The 14,961-nt window shown below is 37.4% G+C and overlaps 3 protein-coding genes across 7 annotated transcripts; 2 read left to right on the forward strand and 1 right to left on the reverse strand.

Annotated features, from left to right (window-relative positions):
* The first annotated feature begins 1,301 nt into the window (after positions 1–1,301).
* Positions 1,302–6,312, forward strand: LOC110878007 (glucose-6-phosphate isomerase 1, chloroplastic). Its single transcript, XM_022126257.2, has 13 exons — positions 1,302–1,960; positions 2,826–2,948; positions 3,017–3,115; positions 3,196–3,279; positions 4,140–4,283; positions 4,354–4,419; positions 4,500–4,568; positions 4,675–4,782; positions 4,905–4,957; positions 5,072–5,367; positions 5,446–5,524; positions 5,692–5,758; positions 5,989–6,312. The coding sequence occupies exons 1-13, from the start codon at positions 1,448–1,450 to the stop codon at positions 6,121–6,123; spliced, it is 1,836 nt and encodes a 611-aa protein (XP_021981949.1). The 5' UTR covers positions 1,302–1,447; the 3' UTR covers positions 6,124–6,312.
* Positions 6,313–7,384: 1,072 nt separating this feature from the next.
* LOC110878006 (chaperone protein DnaJ) lies at positions 7,385–9,243 on the forward strand. Of its 2 annotated transcripts, none has more exons than XM_022126256.2 (6): positions 7,385–7,526; positions 7,642–7,775; positions 7,849–7,926; positions 8,012–8,087; positions 8,833–8,906; positions 8,975–9,243. In XM_022126256.2, the coding sequence occupies exons 2-6, from the start codon at positions 7,668–7,670 to the stop codon at positions 9,044–9,046; spliced, it is 408 nt and encodes a 135-aa protein (XP_021981948.1). In that variant the 5' UTR covers positions 7,385–7,526; positions 7,642–7,667; the 3' UTR covers positions 9,047–9,243. The 2 variants fall into 2 exon arrangements, with proteins under 2 accessions (XP_021981948.1, XP_021981947.1); XM_022126255.2 differs by having other exon boundaries at positions 7,442–7,526; positions 7,606–7,775.
* Positions 9,244–9,472: 229 nt separating this feature from the next.
* LOC110878004 (pentatricopeptide repeat-containing protein At5g18475) lies at positions 9,473–14,518 on the reverse strand. Of its 4 annotated transcripts, none has more exons than XM_022126253.2 (4): positions 14,316–14,517; positions 14,195–14,219; positions 13,115–13,258; positions 9,473–11,330 (listed from the first exon to the last, which is right to left on the reverse strand). In XM_022126253.2, the coding sequence occupies exon 4, from the start codon at positions 11,313–11,315 to the stop codon at positions 9,753–9,755; it is 1,563 nt and encodes a 520-aa protein (XP_021981945.1). In that variant the 5' UTR covers positions 11,316–11,330; positions 13,115–13,258; positions 14,195–14,219; positions 14,316–14,517; the 3' UTR covers positions 9,473–9,752. The 4 variants fall into 4 exon arrangements, with proteins under 4 accessions (XP_021981945.1, XP_021981943.1, XP_035833333.1 ...); XM_022126251.2 differs by having other exon boundaries at positions 13,115–13,324; XM_035977440.1 differs by lacking the exon at positions 13,115–13,258 and having other exon boundaries at positions 14,316–14,518.
* Between the last annotated feature and the right edge of the window lie 443 nt (positions 14,519–14,961).

Below are 14,961 nucleotides of genomic sequence, written 5' to 3' on the forward strand. Positions count from 1 at the left end.
GCGGCGGGGACCCAATGACTGCAAAACACGTGTCAGCAACGACAAGCAAATATCGAATATCAAAACATAAATAAAAATGACGTGGTAAAGATATTCACTCCGTCCTAAAAACGTTTTTAAATAACCTAATATATAATAATAGGACCCACACGTCTTACACGTTGGAAATTCGGTTGTTTTTAGTTCAGTTATTATGGTGCAAACACGTTAAAATATGGATGAGCTCGGTACCGGTAATGACACCGAAAGTACCGATCCGGAGAATCTTGAAATTAGGTACCGGCACCGAAAATACTCGGTACAATAATGTATGGTATTTGAAGGTACAAATCAATAAATACAGGCATGGTGCTAGACCGGTATTGAACCGAAAGTAACGATTCTGAAAACGGCAAAAGGTGGGTACCAAATTGGTACCGAAAATGATTTGGTAGAGTAAATTTGGCACCGATACGATACCGGTTTGATTACAGGATTTGATACGATTTGCTCATCAATAATCTAAATACCCAAGTTAATTTTAAATGCTACAATTCATTCATTACAGAAAAAGACAAAAAAGAAAGCAAAATAAGTTGTTATGTATATAAAACCTCATTCAAACGAAATACAGTTTACTTACTATGTGTATGAAAAATAATCTAAACGGTGCAATTACTTGCATTGCTACATTGCTACAGGAATTGATAAGCTCGGTGCCGAAAATACACCTGATTTGATAAATTTAATACTGATACCTGTACCCGATACCATTTGTTCATCGGTCAATGATTTTACTATTCATTCATTTTGATTTTTAATATATAGGGCAATTTTATTAATATAAGGTCACCAATAAATGCTTAATATACGACCCAAGTTATAAGACTAGAAGGTATGGGGGTCGGCCCTGTCCGGCGCCGCACCCCCACACTGCCCCTCATTGCTCCGTCCCGTCCTCTTCGTCACCCGGCCGATGCTCGCGATGGGTCATTCTTTCTCTCTCTCTTTCATTTTCCTCTCTCCTCTCTCTCTCTCTTTAAAATCAAATCAATTTTTTTAATTGTTTTTATAAATAGTGTGGGACCCCATCCTCCACCACATTAGTCCATCCCCTTTAAGACTTGACGTCCTACGTAGCGGCCCATCCCATCGGGGATGACGCTCACCAAACCCACTAGCCTAAGTTATAACCGGGCGGCGGCGGTTATACATGATAAAGAAAGAATATCCGAGGGGAGCTTTTGGTTAATCTGAAAGGTGCAATTAGCAATTAAATAAACAGTCGGGCCCTCTTCAACATATAATATTATTACATCCAACAAAAGCATAGCATTGTTCATGTGTGTCAGTGTGTGAGAGAGAGAAAGAGTTAAAACCTAAAAGGCTCCAAAAGGTTCCTCTCCTCAAACAACCAAGCTCATTTCCATGGTCTCTCTCTAAAATCAAACCTCCATTGTTTTCATCGATGGCCTCCTCAATATCTGGACTATGCTCCTCATCATCGTCCACTTTGATCCGAAAGCCACACTTAGCACCACCACTACCACCACCGAAATCACACCTCGCTGAGACCTTGAAACCTTCATTTTCAGGTAAAAGCAGACACATTTTGACGCATGCGGTGGCGCGTGATGCTCCAGTGGAGAAGAAAGGAGGGCTAGAAAGAGACCCGAAAGCTCTGTGGGAGAGGTACACCGAGTGGCTGTACCAGCATAAGGAGTTAGGGTTGTATTTGGATGTCAGTCGGATGGGCTTCACTGATGAATTCGTGAAGGAGATGGAGCCTAGGTTTATCAAGGCCTTCAAGGCCATGGAGGACCTGGAAAAGGGGGCCATTTCGAATCCGGATGAAGGGAGAATGGTGGGCCATTATTGGCTTAGAAACCCCAAGTTGTCGCCTAATTCCTTTCTGAGGTTGCAGATTGAGAATACACTTGAAGCTATTTGTGCCTTTTCTCAAGACATCATAGCTGCTAAGGTTAGTAGTTTCTTTCTTTCTTTGCTTGCTCCTCCGATCCGATCTCTAGCTTCATATTAGCTCAGTTTGTTAGATGTACATGATGATCTTCTTGGTGACCAAGTGCTTCTTCTTCATCTTTACGATCCAAAATGAACATGGATGGGTTCTGCAGTTTTATTGCTGTCTTACTTTGACTTCAGATATCATCAAACAAGCTGCTTTTAATAATTAATAATTACATATAAGTTGTCATATTTTGACTTCAGATATCAAACACACTACTTTTACTTGAAAAAGTTTAAGCAAACATTGAATTATATATCAAGAAACGTATGATTAGTTAGTTGGGAAATAGAAGTTTGACATTTGATTTAGAAATTGGGATATAGGGGCCGTTTGTTTACCTCTTAATGATTCAGACCTCTTACTAGTTCAGCACCTAATGGTTCAGATTGTTTGTTTCGCGAGCAGATGTCTGAATGGTTCAGACATTTGCCTCTAAATGGTTAAGCATTATACTAACTCTGAATGGTTAAAACCTCTAATCTGAATTGGTCAGACATTTGCCTCTAAATGGTTAAACATTATACTGGCTCAGACCACTTACTGATTCAGCACTTAATGGTTCAGACCACTTACTGATTCTGCACTTAATGGTTCAGACCTCTTATTGATTCAGCACTTAACCATTCAGAAGTTTTCAGACAGTCCCTATAGTATATAATAGTTTTGATCTTCAGCATAACTTTAGTTTCTAATAATAACTATTATATTATGGTTGTAAAATGACTCCTGAATTTTTTCAATCTAAACTAGTGCTATAGATGTATACACACATATCTTTTTTGCATTACAATAAAATGATTGAGCTATATGATTTCAGATAAAACCACCTTCTTCTCCGGATGGGCGTTTCACACAAATACTCTCAGTTGGAATTGGAGGTTCGGCTCTTGGACCACAGTTTGTTGCAGAGGCTTTAGCCCCTGATAATCCTCCTCTTAAGGTAATGCATTTATGATGTTTGTTTTTTAACTTGACACTCTGTTTAATGGTATGACTGGATTTTACCAGATAAGGTTCATCGACAATACAGATCCAGCAGGAATTGATCATCAAATTGCTCAACTTGGCCCGGAGTTAGCATCCACACTTGTAATAGTGATTTCAAAGGTCTGTTAAGGAAAAACACATAATATATCTTATCTAGTCTTAAATAGGCTGCTTATCTTTTATTGTAAAAAATGGGTCAGAGTGGAGGCACTCCAGAAACGAGGAACGGTTTGTTGGAAGTACAAAAGGCATTTCGTGAAGCTGGGCTCAATTTTGCAAAACAGGTTTTCATCTCAGGTTCTTCTTTTTCATGCTCCAGGGCGCATGGACCTACATTTAGAGGGTGTAAAATGCTTAGTTAAAATTTTCATTTTAGGCTGTGAGGAGAACTTAAGATATGATTATGATGGGTGATAGACACATGACCTGCAATGAATAGAATCTCAAGACTTAATTAGGCATCAACTTTGATTTGGAATAGGTTGAAAAATATGAACTTTACCAAGAGCGCTGTATGGGAAACACTTGATTATGATGTCTTCTTAATTTACAAAAAAAAGAAAACATTCTCGGAAAAATTACGAGTTTTGTCCTTTATCTTTATACCACTTTTCAGGCGGTGTCCTTTTTAACGAATGTTGACAGGCGGTGTCCTTTACTAGGTAGTTTGTTGCAAGTTTAGTCCTTTACACCCAACCCAATTAAAAAACCCTGTTAAATGTTGGGTGTAAAGGATTAAACTTGCAACAAAATACCTAGTAAAGGACACCGCCTGTCAACAATTAACAGGGTTTTTTAATTGGGTTGGGTGTAAAGGACGCCGCCTGTCAACATTTGTTAAAAAGGACACCGCCTGAAAAGTGGTATAAAGATAAAGGACAAAACTTGTAATTTTTCCAACATTCTTTCACTATTTGATTATGATAAGAATTGAAGTTTCGTACTCCAAAACAGGTTCCTTCTTTTTGTACTTTTTAGCATGTTTTTTTTAATTAAATATAAACATCCTTACCAAACGTGTGATACAATAAGGGGTTCTTGGCTTTAATGGATGCATGAATGCTCATGTGTATGAGTGTTAGCTCACCTTCTTAGGCCTGTTTTGGTTTAGTATTATGTTTTTGAGTTTGATATTATGCAATAGGGTGTTGCGATTACACAAGAAAATTCATTATTAGACAACACTGCAAGGATCGAGGGGTGGTTAGCTAGATTTCCCATGTTCGATTGGGTTGGTGGAAGAACATCCGAAATGTCTGCTGTTGGTCTACTGGCTGCAGCACTTCAGGTAAGATTCAGTGAAATTGCATTTTAGCAAAAACAGATTTTCAGATATTTATTAATATTGTTGTATTCAGGGAATTGACATCAAAGAAATGCTTGCTGGTGCGTCACTCATGGACGAGGCAACCAGGACTCCAGTGGTAAATAATGGAGTGTAGACAAGGTGTGCATTTATTTAATCGGGAACGATAAAACTAATGTTGTTTATACTTTATGTTAGGTGAAAAACAACCCTGCAGCATTGCTGGCATTGTGCTGGTACTGGGCTTCTGGTGGTGTAGGATCCAAGGTAACTACTACTAGCAAATCATTTCTCTGCTTTCTGCTATTTTCTCCTTCCAAAAATGAATGAATGATTTTTTTTTTTTTTTTTTTTTTTAAATTGGTTTGAACAGGATATGGTGGTACTTCCGTACAAGGACAGCCTTTTGTTATTTAGCAGATATCTGCAGCAGTTGGTCATGGAGTCCCTTGGCAAGGAATTTGACCTTGACGGTAACAGGGTATGCATGCTTCATCATCTTTATTATGTCCCTAACATTGTTAATTTAATAATAAAGTTAATAATCTGGAACATGTTCTGCAGTTATGCTAATCTTAACTAAAGCCATCATCATGTTTATAGGTAAATCAAGGGCTTACTGTCTATGGAAATAAAGGGAGCACGGATCAGCATGCGTAAGTTTCATATACGCCTGGCCTTGCTGTAATAGTATCATATTTTCAGGGTACTGGTACAAATATACTAAAATAAAAAGTAAAAAATGGGTATTTTGGTTTGAACACGACCAGGTACATTCAGCAACTGAGAGAGGGTGTGCACAATTTCTTTGCGACATTCATAGAAGTACTACGGGATAGACCCCCTGGTCACGATTGGGAGCTGGAACCAGGTGTCACTTGCGGTGACTACCTGTTTGGAATGTTACAGGGAACGCGGTCTGCACTGTATGCAAATGGGAGGGAGTCTGTTACAGTCACAGTGCAAGAAGTCAATCCTCGATCCGTTGGGGCTCTAATTGCTCTTTATGAACGTGCTGTTGGTATTTATGCATCACTTGTCAATGTCAATGCTTACCATCAGCCTGGTACATACATATTCTTCTTTTCCTTTTCTAGTTAATGAAAAGGATACCGTCATGATATATATAAATTTGGCAAATCAGGAGTTGAAGCCGGGAAGAAAGCAGCTGGAGAAGTCTTAGCTCTACAGAAGCGGGTTCTTGCTGTTCTCAATGAAGCCAGGTATGCTAATTAGTGTCTTCTTTGTTTATTATGGGTCCCATGTACTTGGTGTATCTGACTTGCTAGTAGAATGTCTTAAATACCCTTCAATGATGACAAAAGTAAACCTTGGTAACTGGGTAGTAAAATTTATCTAACAAAGATTCACTGGCATTGTTTTTTCTCAGTTGTAAGGACCCTGTAGAACCATTATCAATCGAAGAAGTAGCTGACCGCTGCCATGCTCCTGAAGATGTATGTACTTCGCCTTTTTGTATTTATGTTCCAGCATATCAATTGGGGTTGTATTCCTATCCCTAATGGTCGAATGGGTGTAATAAAAAAAAGTATAGATAAAAAGCTGAATGGGTCAAAACATTATATTTAATAATTTAGAAGGACAACAAAAGCCGTGCCAAAAAAATTACGCAAATCACATAACTGTTTCGGTTCCCTGTTAACATCTCGTTTCCCATATTTGGCAGATTGAAATGATCTACAAGATAATTGCACACATGGCTGCCAACGATCGAGCTATCATTGCTGAAGGGGACTGTGGTTCACCTAGAAGTGTCAAAGTTTTTCTTGGCGAGTGTAATGTTGATGCGCTGTACGCGTAAGGGTGCTCTTGGGAGGTGTGTTGGGACGATACTTTTAGTTATATTTGAGGATAAATTGTGATCTCAAATAAAATAAGAATGTTCATTCAAATTTGAGGAATAACACATATTTTGACAATACTAATGACTATGGTTTTGTTTGTTTGCTGCCTCTTGACAAATCATAGAATGATGTAGTCACTTTGGACATTTTTTTCGTTAATAGTTAATGGGATTCCTTGTGCTACAGGTGTGGGAATTTGGTCGGTCTTGGTTTGGTTTGGTTCGTTACGGTACAACACTCTTTATAGCAACCGAAAGAGAAGCTAAATTGGTTAAAGGATTTACATCAATAAAAAACCATACAAATAAAAAACGATCGAATATTTGAAGTTGATGCTAAACTCAACTGAAGAATTCATTTCTTAGGGGGTAGGGGTGCTCCACTTTCCATCACTCACCACACCCAATCATTGTTTATCACGTCATTAAGCTTGATTCCATCACTAGTGATGGATTTTAGTAGGGGTGCCCATCACTAGTGATGGATTTTAGTAGGCGTGAAACTTTGTTTGCCCCTCCCGTCGTAACGTTCTTGAAACCATTCTTCGCTTGCTTTGATGTCTCCTATAATCTTTAAAATAAATCTTTGGGTAAACGAAACCGATCTTTAAACGTCTCGGAATTGTAGACCGGATTCTCCACAAAATAATCCTTCATTAACACTTCATTGGCATGTATACGATCACAATCCACCATTTTCTTCTTTGGGCGGCTCAAATCTTCAAGTTCGTTATACGCCTTCTCGAAAAATTCAAGCGTGTCATTGTCGGAAGACGAAGAGCTATCGGTGTCTAGCGGAAACGAATCGGTTGGAAATTCCATTTTTAAAATTATGCAAGAAAGTGGTATAAAATTTTGTATTTGTTTGGATGGTATATATATAGTGTTTATTTAATTTTTTTAATTTTCTCATGGTTTCAACGGTAACATCATCTCAACGGTAACATATAACGTTCGAAATCCATCATATTAAAGCGTGATCACTATAACGCGTTTTGAAGACCACACGTGGTCGATCTGAGCGACGGCGGTGTATCACGGTACTCCACACGTGATCAATGGTCCATAACGCGACGCCCCGGGTGCCTTATAGGATGCAAAGCTATGAATTCTAATCCGAACAGTAACTTTATAAAAAAAAAGATTATATATTAAAAGTTATAAAGGAAAAGGATTGGCTTGTTTGAGTATTTTTTGTTGATGTAGAATACACATTCCCTAAATACTAGTATGGTGGAAATCCCTATCCCTAAAAGTAATATATAATGGATTGAGAGAAGCAAGTAGAGGTTGGTGGATAGATGATGATCTCGGTGGCAACATAATTTTCACAATAAACAAGCGGTTAAACAGAATTACTAGTAAGTAACCCCCAATCCATCCATACATATACATAGGAAACAAAAGAATCTCATCTTATTTTTTTCTTTTCTTCTTCTGGCGCCGCATCCATCATCCAACCCAACCCCTTTGTAGGAACAACGGCAACAGCAACAGAGACGATGAGATGGGACGACGAACAAGAACCCCAGCAGCAGCAGCAGCAGCAGCAGCAAGACGACTCTTCCTATCTGGACTTCGATACCCTTTCTCTCATTCATAAACCCAAGGTTTCCGCTTTTCTCGCCTTTTCTTTTTGATTCTAATCTCATTTCCTCACCTCTTTTTCCTTCTCCTTCTTAGGATTATTATCGTATCCTCGAGGTGGATTATGAAGCTACGGAAGAACAAATTCGATCCAATTTTATTCGATTAGCTCTGGTTGGTTGGTTTCCCCTTTTCTATTCTGACTTGTTTCTTTTAGGGCTTGACAATAATAATTAGTTGGTTGTTTTATCTTTTACAGAAATGGCACCCAGACAAGAAAAAAGGCGAGGATGGCGCTACATCCAAGTTTCAAGAGATCAACGAAGCTTACCAAGGTAGGTAGTCCGCATTCTAATACTAGTTGTTTACCTCTCAAAACCTACACCATTTTTAGGGCTTTGTTTCTTGTTGTTTTATTCAATCAAAGCACCGTGCTTATGCCATTCATTCCCCTGATTCTTCTACTTCAAATTGCTTTTGTTGTAAACATACCAAAACCGATTTTAAGCATAAACACACATACCGATTGGCGATTGCTTTATGTGATACATAAGGCAGCAGGCAGGCAGGCGGTTATGTAATCTCATCCCTATGGCGTAGTTATTAAAGGCGTTAGACGCACTCAAGGCGCATAGGCCTCGCCTGGGGCCTAGGCGCAAAAAAAGCGCGGGCCTGAGGAAAAAAAAAAGCGTACAACAAAAAAAAACTTAAAATGTTTTTATATAATAAAAATTAATACTATTCTTCAAATAAAATAAACTAAAGCTATTATATAACATTTAATATCGTCTATTTAGTACCAAAAGTTAGAAAATGCTAGTTTATTAGTGTAGATTCTGTAGAAAAGCAGTTTCGTTAGATAAAAGTAGAAATCCAGCTAGAATCTTGCCAGAATTTAGAGAATTTGACCAAAAACTCTCAAGAATCTAGGAATCTCACCGATGCATCACAGTTAAAGCAATTTGTATACACACATTTCTGCAGAAAGGGTGCTTCATTGGTCTCTTATGGTCATTTGAACTTGTGGCATATCGACAAGCAATTCAATGCTTAACAATCATACATTTCCTTTGTCTGCAGTTTTAAGTGACCCTATCCGCAAAGAAGAATACGACAGGAAAGGAATGCTATACCTCTATGATTACAACATCGTTGTAAGCATCATCACTATCACACATTATTAGTGATCTTAAAAAGACCCTAACGGAATTTGATGATGCAGGATTATCTTAATCGTTACAAGGGTCTCATCTTAACATGCAATGGGCTCGGGATGAAGACCTCCATCTTATGAGAGTGTAGATAATAAGGCAGTTGATGGTGAATTTGCAGAATTAGGTTTGTTTTAATACTACCTGCAACTGCAACTGTTATGTAAAGCTTTAATTAAATCACTGCTATCAACTTCCAACAAATCCAAAGTTGCATTGTAATATTACTACTACTACTTTGGGTATATTAACCCTTGCTCTCTCTTGTGCATAATTTTTATCTTATATCTAGCTATTACTTGATGAATAAAAAGATTCCATTTTAGAAACCATTTTGAGGTGCGTAGATGGCCGGGTGCATGTGCTGAATCAGCTCGGCTATATGAGCAGCATGTCCTGTATTTGTGGTTCGGTTATAAATTGTTCGGTTAATCAATCGTGTTTTGACCATAATAAAAATGACAAACCATTGAACACCTGTTAATTTATAACCAATGATATATAAACTATTACCAAACTGTGAAGATCTATTATAAAATAACCGGTACCGTAATCAAACCTCAATTGAATTGGTTGTTTGAGTTTTCTGCTAAGTAACATGTAAAACTTTCTTTGATGTAACTGGTGTAAGTTATCTTTTTATGTAACTGAAGTTGCATTATAAAAACATTGTTATCACAATCTATACTTATAGAATAGCTAAACACCAACAAAGGCTCTTTGAAGCTTGGTCATGTATAACCGGTGTTATCTCGTCTTGAAAAGTTGCATTTCATAAACACATCAACTTCAAATGCGACTTTCACTTGTCATGGTTCTAAATCTTTCTCTGTTCCCACCATCTGCGGTTCCTTTTGTCAATACATCAACGAGTTCAAATGTAGAGAGCAACCTTCTTTCCCTACATATTACCTCCACGAGCCGACTCCACACATGCGGTTCAGGGTTAAACCCCATCTGCGCCAACACCACCAACACCATGGCTGCATCCACAACACTTCCAGCTTCACACAGATGGACCAGCAACTCGTTCGATGTAGCAAAATGAGGGAGGAATCCCCTGCTCGCCATCACACCAACCAACTCTGTTGCTTTCTGCAAATATCCCAACTTGCATAGAGAATTCAGCACAATCCTATAACTAGATTTGTCCAAATAAACACCTTCGTAAGGTAGTCTTTCCAGCATTTCAAGAGCTTCATAAGTTCTGTCATACCTGCATAGTCCCACAAGTATAATATTAAAAGTGATATGATCACCTTTACAATCTTTTTCTTCCATTTCTTTTAAAACCCGAATAGCTTCATCGATTTCCCCACTTCTACACAAACAATTGATAAATGTGGTGTAACCAACTTTGTCAAGATGTAACCCGACACCTTTGATTTCATTGAACACCCTTTTCGCCTCTTGTAGATTTCCTTCTTTGCAAAACCCGTTCATTAAAGTTGAGTAGTTAAATATATTCGGGTCGCACCCGTTTTTCTTCATGAAGTCAATTATCTTTATAGCCCGATCAACTTTCCCACCACGACAAAACCCGTTAATTAGAATATTGTAGGTCAACGCATCAGGAACGATCTTATCTTTGGAAACCATTTCCTCAAAAAGATTGATTGCTTCTTGCAGTCTCCCTGTTTCACAAAGACCTTCCATTAAAGTTGAATAAGTGATCAAATTAGGGTAAGAAACATCCGATAACTTCATCTCCTTTACCACCTCAAATGCAGATTCGATATTCCCGTTTTTGCAGTGATGTTTAACCAAAATGTTGAGAATGCAAGTGTTGGGATGCAAGTCGAGAGTCTTTTTGGTATGCAAGAGGAAACTTCTTGCTAGATCAACTTGATTCGAGTCAACTAAAAGATTCAAACATGTGCTAACAGCTTTTAGTGACGGCTTTTCACGAACGATAGGTTGGATCGCATTGAACATCTCTACAACCCTGTTATGAAGTGAAGATTTTGAGAAATGCGTCATAAGATCAAGAAATATACTTTCATGGAACTTGCAGGTTTCATATGTCATTTGATGAAGAACCAAATCTACATGTTCAAATTCTTTTAAACGGGCGAGTTGGTGGAGGGTAACAGCATAAGTCGAGTGATTGTGACTAAAACCCCTTTGATTAGTCACCATGTTAAAAATGCTAAGAAGACGGCGTGGATCTTTCTCACGTTTGATCAACTTGATAACCGATTCGTGAGAAATATATTTGGTCTTTCTTGGGATTTCTGTTGGAGGGTCGGGTTTTGGGGATCTGGCTCTGATCCATGGAACCATACAAGGTTCTTTAGAAAACGATGTTGAGAACTGGCGTGCCCAACCAGCACTAAGCTTAAGTGAATGCATTAGAGTCCTGCAAAACTACAAAAAGTACAGGGTAAAATAGATGAAAAAGAAGTACGGTTATCAAATTACCACCAATAAATAAGTAAACAAATCAACGTTCACGTAAGCAGAACAAATTGAAAAATGTATTTCAAAGAAAGGCATAGCGTTGACAAACCGAAAAGGACTAGAAAAATAGTAATCTTATAACTCATAATAAGGTGTAGATGACAACAGTCCAACTAAATGTAGCTGCGCTGTGAGGTAACTTGATGCATATAAATTTAGGCTTGTCAATGGATGGATATGGATCGGATCATGATCCGATCCATTAATGATCCAACTTAAATGGATCATGATCCGATCCATGATCCAACATAATGGATCGTGATCCGATCCATATCCAAATAATTTTAAATGGATGGATCACTATCCGGATCGATCCATATAAGAAAATATAATAAAAACCTCTAAAAATAAAAAAAAGAAATCACAAAAAAAAAATTGTAAAAATTAAAAAAAAAATCAAAAGAAATAAAAATAATAATTTTAAAAAATAAAAAAATCTAAAAAATAAAAAACTCTAAAAAATCTAAAAAAAATCTAAAAAATCAAAAAAATTCTAAAAAATAAAAAAATGTTCTGTCGTTTTTAACAGGGGAATTTTCTTGAAAGCGTGAAATACAGAAAGCCCCAAAATATATTTTGTGACAAAAGAGTGTATAAACTAAAGTTTTTAGAGGAAAATATTAGAAAATGGGTTGATGGGGTGAATTAAAAAGAAGCTGCTTTGACCAGTTTAATGGCTGGTTTTCAGTTATAATGTTAGGCATATACAAGAAAAAAGGCTATTAAAAAAAACTCATTCTTGAACCCCGCCCAGAATTTACCTTCCTTGAACCTGACCATTACAATTTGTACAAAAAACTCTTGAATATATCTAACTGCCTATTCAAAAGGTATGATGACATTTAACTACAGAAAGGGAAAAAATAAAAATAAGAACTTGGTGAAATATGCTTGTGGAAGTAGCAATCATGTACACTATACCCCTGATCTTCATATCCTTTTTTTAACAAAATTATTACTACTTTGAATTATTATTACTTTTACCTGATAACGATGAAAAAGTTTAGTTTATAAATCAGTTACAACCTACAAACAGAGGATAGCTCTTGTTAAGCTTATGGTTAATAAACACAAATAGCAACAGCAGCAGCAAATTAAAGAACAAAATTGCCGACCTTCTACCGGATAACCATTTGACGAAGCTTTCATTTTCAATGCAAAAAAAAAAAAAAAAAAAAAAAAAAAAACAAGTTTGATTGCCTTGGAATGAAATAAATTGACCAGTTTAATGGCTGCTTTGACCAATAAATTTGTAACTTTAAGACTGAATAAGCTTAACAATGCACATAATTGTCTCAAGAAAAAGTTTGTTTGGGCACGTTTAGGCTCGCGAGCCTAGACGAGCTTTGTATTTCAGGCTCGAGCTCGGGCTCGATCACTAAACGAGCTCTATTTCAGGCTCGAGCCTGGGCTCGTTCGAGCTTTTAACCGAGCCGATAACGAGTAGCGTTCGAGCTTTTGTGTCCTTTATGTATTACCACCCGTTGTTATTTCAGTCCCAGCTAACTTAAAAGAACCCATGAAAACAGTCATACAATGAAAAGATGGGTCACAATATAACCTTTTTATATTTTAATTCATCACAGAAACATACAATTTCATGAGCATAAAGGAGCACAGAAGGACAATCTCCAATGGAAATTAGCATAGGAATCGTGAACAACTTGCAATAAACCGAAGATTGAACGTACCAGCAGAAAATATCGCCTCTGCCACTGGCCTGAATGAAGCGAGCAGAATTCGTCGTTCACCTGTATGAAACGAGCAGAATTCGTCGATCGCTGGATGAAACGAGTAGAAATCACTGGTGGCGAATACGCAGTTCTTTCCGGTTGCTGGATTGATTTCAAAAATTAGGGTTTGGACTTTTGAGAGCACGTGCAATTAGATATTCGAGTAATCTGCCACAGTAAACATTCCACACTTTTCAAATAAAAATAGGCACAAGGTTTTGAAGAGCAGCAATTTCTTGTAGTTTTTGAGGTTTGACTGGGGTTAATGGCCAAGTGAATTAGTAAGTAGAATTGGGTTTATGGAATATAATGATTTTATAACAAAAGGAGTTAGTCTCTAACCGGCATTTCCTAAAAAACTGTAGAAATTTCATCCCTTGAAATAGACAGTGGCAATGTACCAGTCCGATAAATGTTCATTGACATTTTTCTAAACACGAAACTTACCCAATCAAACAAATGTACCAGTAAAATCTCACCCATAGCAAGTTATTGTAAGAGCCGTGGGAAGGTAGGATGGGGCAAACATTTTCTCTATCTCAGATATAGAGAGGCTGCTCCCGAAACCCCTCGGCTCCAAAAACTTTTTCTTGAGTATAGTATCCAGATAACATAAAGTGTGACACACAACGAATTCAAAGGCAACAACAAAACAAAAAGTAGCAGTAAAACACGAAACGACGAGAAAACAATCAGATATTTAATAATTACTTTTAGTGAAACAATCAAGTAAGATAATTCACTTTCATAGTTATAGATGATGAAAACTATATACTCCAAAACAATTGTAGTTTTGACTTAGATGGCAAAGTGAAAACTGAGCCACAGACATTTTATCGAACATCAGGTGTGCATGCCAAGTTTTCACATACATTGTCTGTTTCTATAGTGGAAAGACAACCAGGTTTATCATATGAACAAGAAGATGAAGAAAACCCTAAACTACATATTGAATAAGTCAACACTGAACTCAATCCATCTTGATTCAACTTTTTTCATACACAAGCACTCGGTTGTAATATATGTGATGGATGATACCTTATTCGAATGAGAGGACTTCCACCTGCAGCGAGATTAGAGAACTAATAGAGTTAGCCATAATCGACGAAAAGTACCATCAGCGAAGAAGAAGATGATGATTTCGAGAGGATTCAAACACCTTATGCAGCTGAACAAGAGCCCATTCGACCCGTTTCAGTGTTATAAATAAATCACATCAAATCAAAACTCTTTGATCCTCGTGGTAATTTGGCCCACCAGGAACGAACCAGGGCTTTAATTTCGGGTTTGAACCTAAGGAGAACGAGAGTTTACGGATTTTATCTGGTTTTCGCACATGGAGGGGGGCACGGTCTCATGGCAGTCGAGAATTACTTAGTATTAATCATACAGCCATTTACAAAACACTATGGTCACAAGTTTCATAATTAAATACAATATATTGCAATACTAAACTTTTTGTCATTTATTGGTTTCAAAGAGTCTGTTTTCAGTTGACAACTCTCATAGTTGTCAAAGCATTGCAATACTAAACCTTTTGCCATTAATTTGGCCAACAAAACCTATGTATTCACCAGCATTCTTTGTTGACGTCTTTTTACATATGTTTCAGGATTTGACAATTCAAGCATGCTACACATAGGAACGTATTCGGGCCTTAGACTTCTCTTAACAAAAGACAATTACATGTATTCTTTGTATTGTGAAACAATGTTAATATAATGAAACAATTTAATACCATGTGTTATGAGCAATTTGTAACGTGACTTCCCGATGTTTCCGCCGCGTGTTGTTGTATTACGCGA

This window comes from Helianthus annuus, chromosome 9 (assembly GCF_002127325.2).
Source record: "Helianthus annuus cultivar XRQ/B chromosome 9, HanXRQr2.0-SUNRISE, whole genome shotgun sequence".
NCBI lineage: Eukaryota > Viridiplantae > Streptophyta > Magnoliopsida > Asterales > Asteraceae > Helianthus > Helianthus annuus.

What these genes read in the sequence shown, in the direction of transcription:
- LOC110878006 (XM_022126256.2), top strand. Translation starts at nt 7,668, where the DNA reads ATGAGATGGGACGACGAACAAGAACCCCAGCAGCAGCAGCAGCAGCAG. An exon ending in ATTTTATTCGATTAGCTCTG is followed by an intron (nt 7,927 to 8,011) that starts GTTGGTTGGTTT and finishes TATCTTTTACAG; the next exon opens with AAATGGCACCCAGACAAGAA. An exon ending in TCTATGATTACAACATCGTT is followed by an intron (nt 8,907 to 8,974) that starts GTAAGCATCATC and finishes TTGATGATGCAG; the next exon opens with GATTATCTTAATCGTTACAA.
- LOC110878004 (XM_035977440.1), bottom strand. Translation starts at nt 11,315, where the DNA reads ATGCATTCACTTAAGCTTAGTGCTGGTTGGGCACGCCAGTTCTCAACA.
- LOC110878007 (XM_022126257.2), top strand. Translation starts at nt 1,448, where the DNA reads ATGGCCTCCTCAATATCTGGACTATGCTCCTCATCATCGTCCACTTTG. An exon ending in TTGTAATAGTGATTTCAAAG is followed by an intron (nt 3,116 to 3,195) that starts GTCTGTTAAGGA and finishes AAAATGGGTCAG; the next exon opens with AGTGGAGGCACTCCAGAAAC. An exon ending in GGGAGCACGGATCAGCATGC is followed by an intron (nt 4,958 to 5,071) that starts GTAAGTTTCATA and finishes GAACACGACCAG; the next exon opens with GTACATTCAGCAACTGAGAG.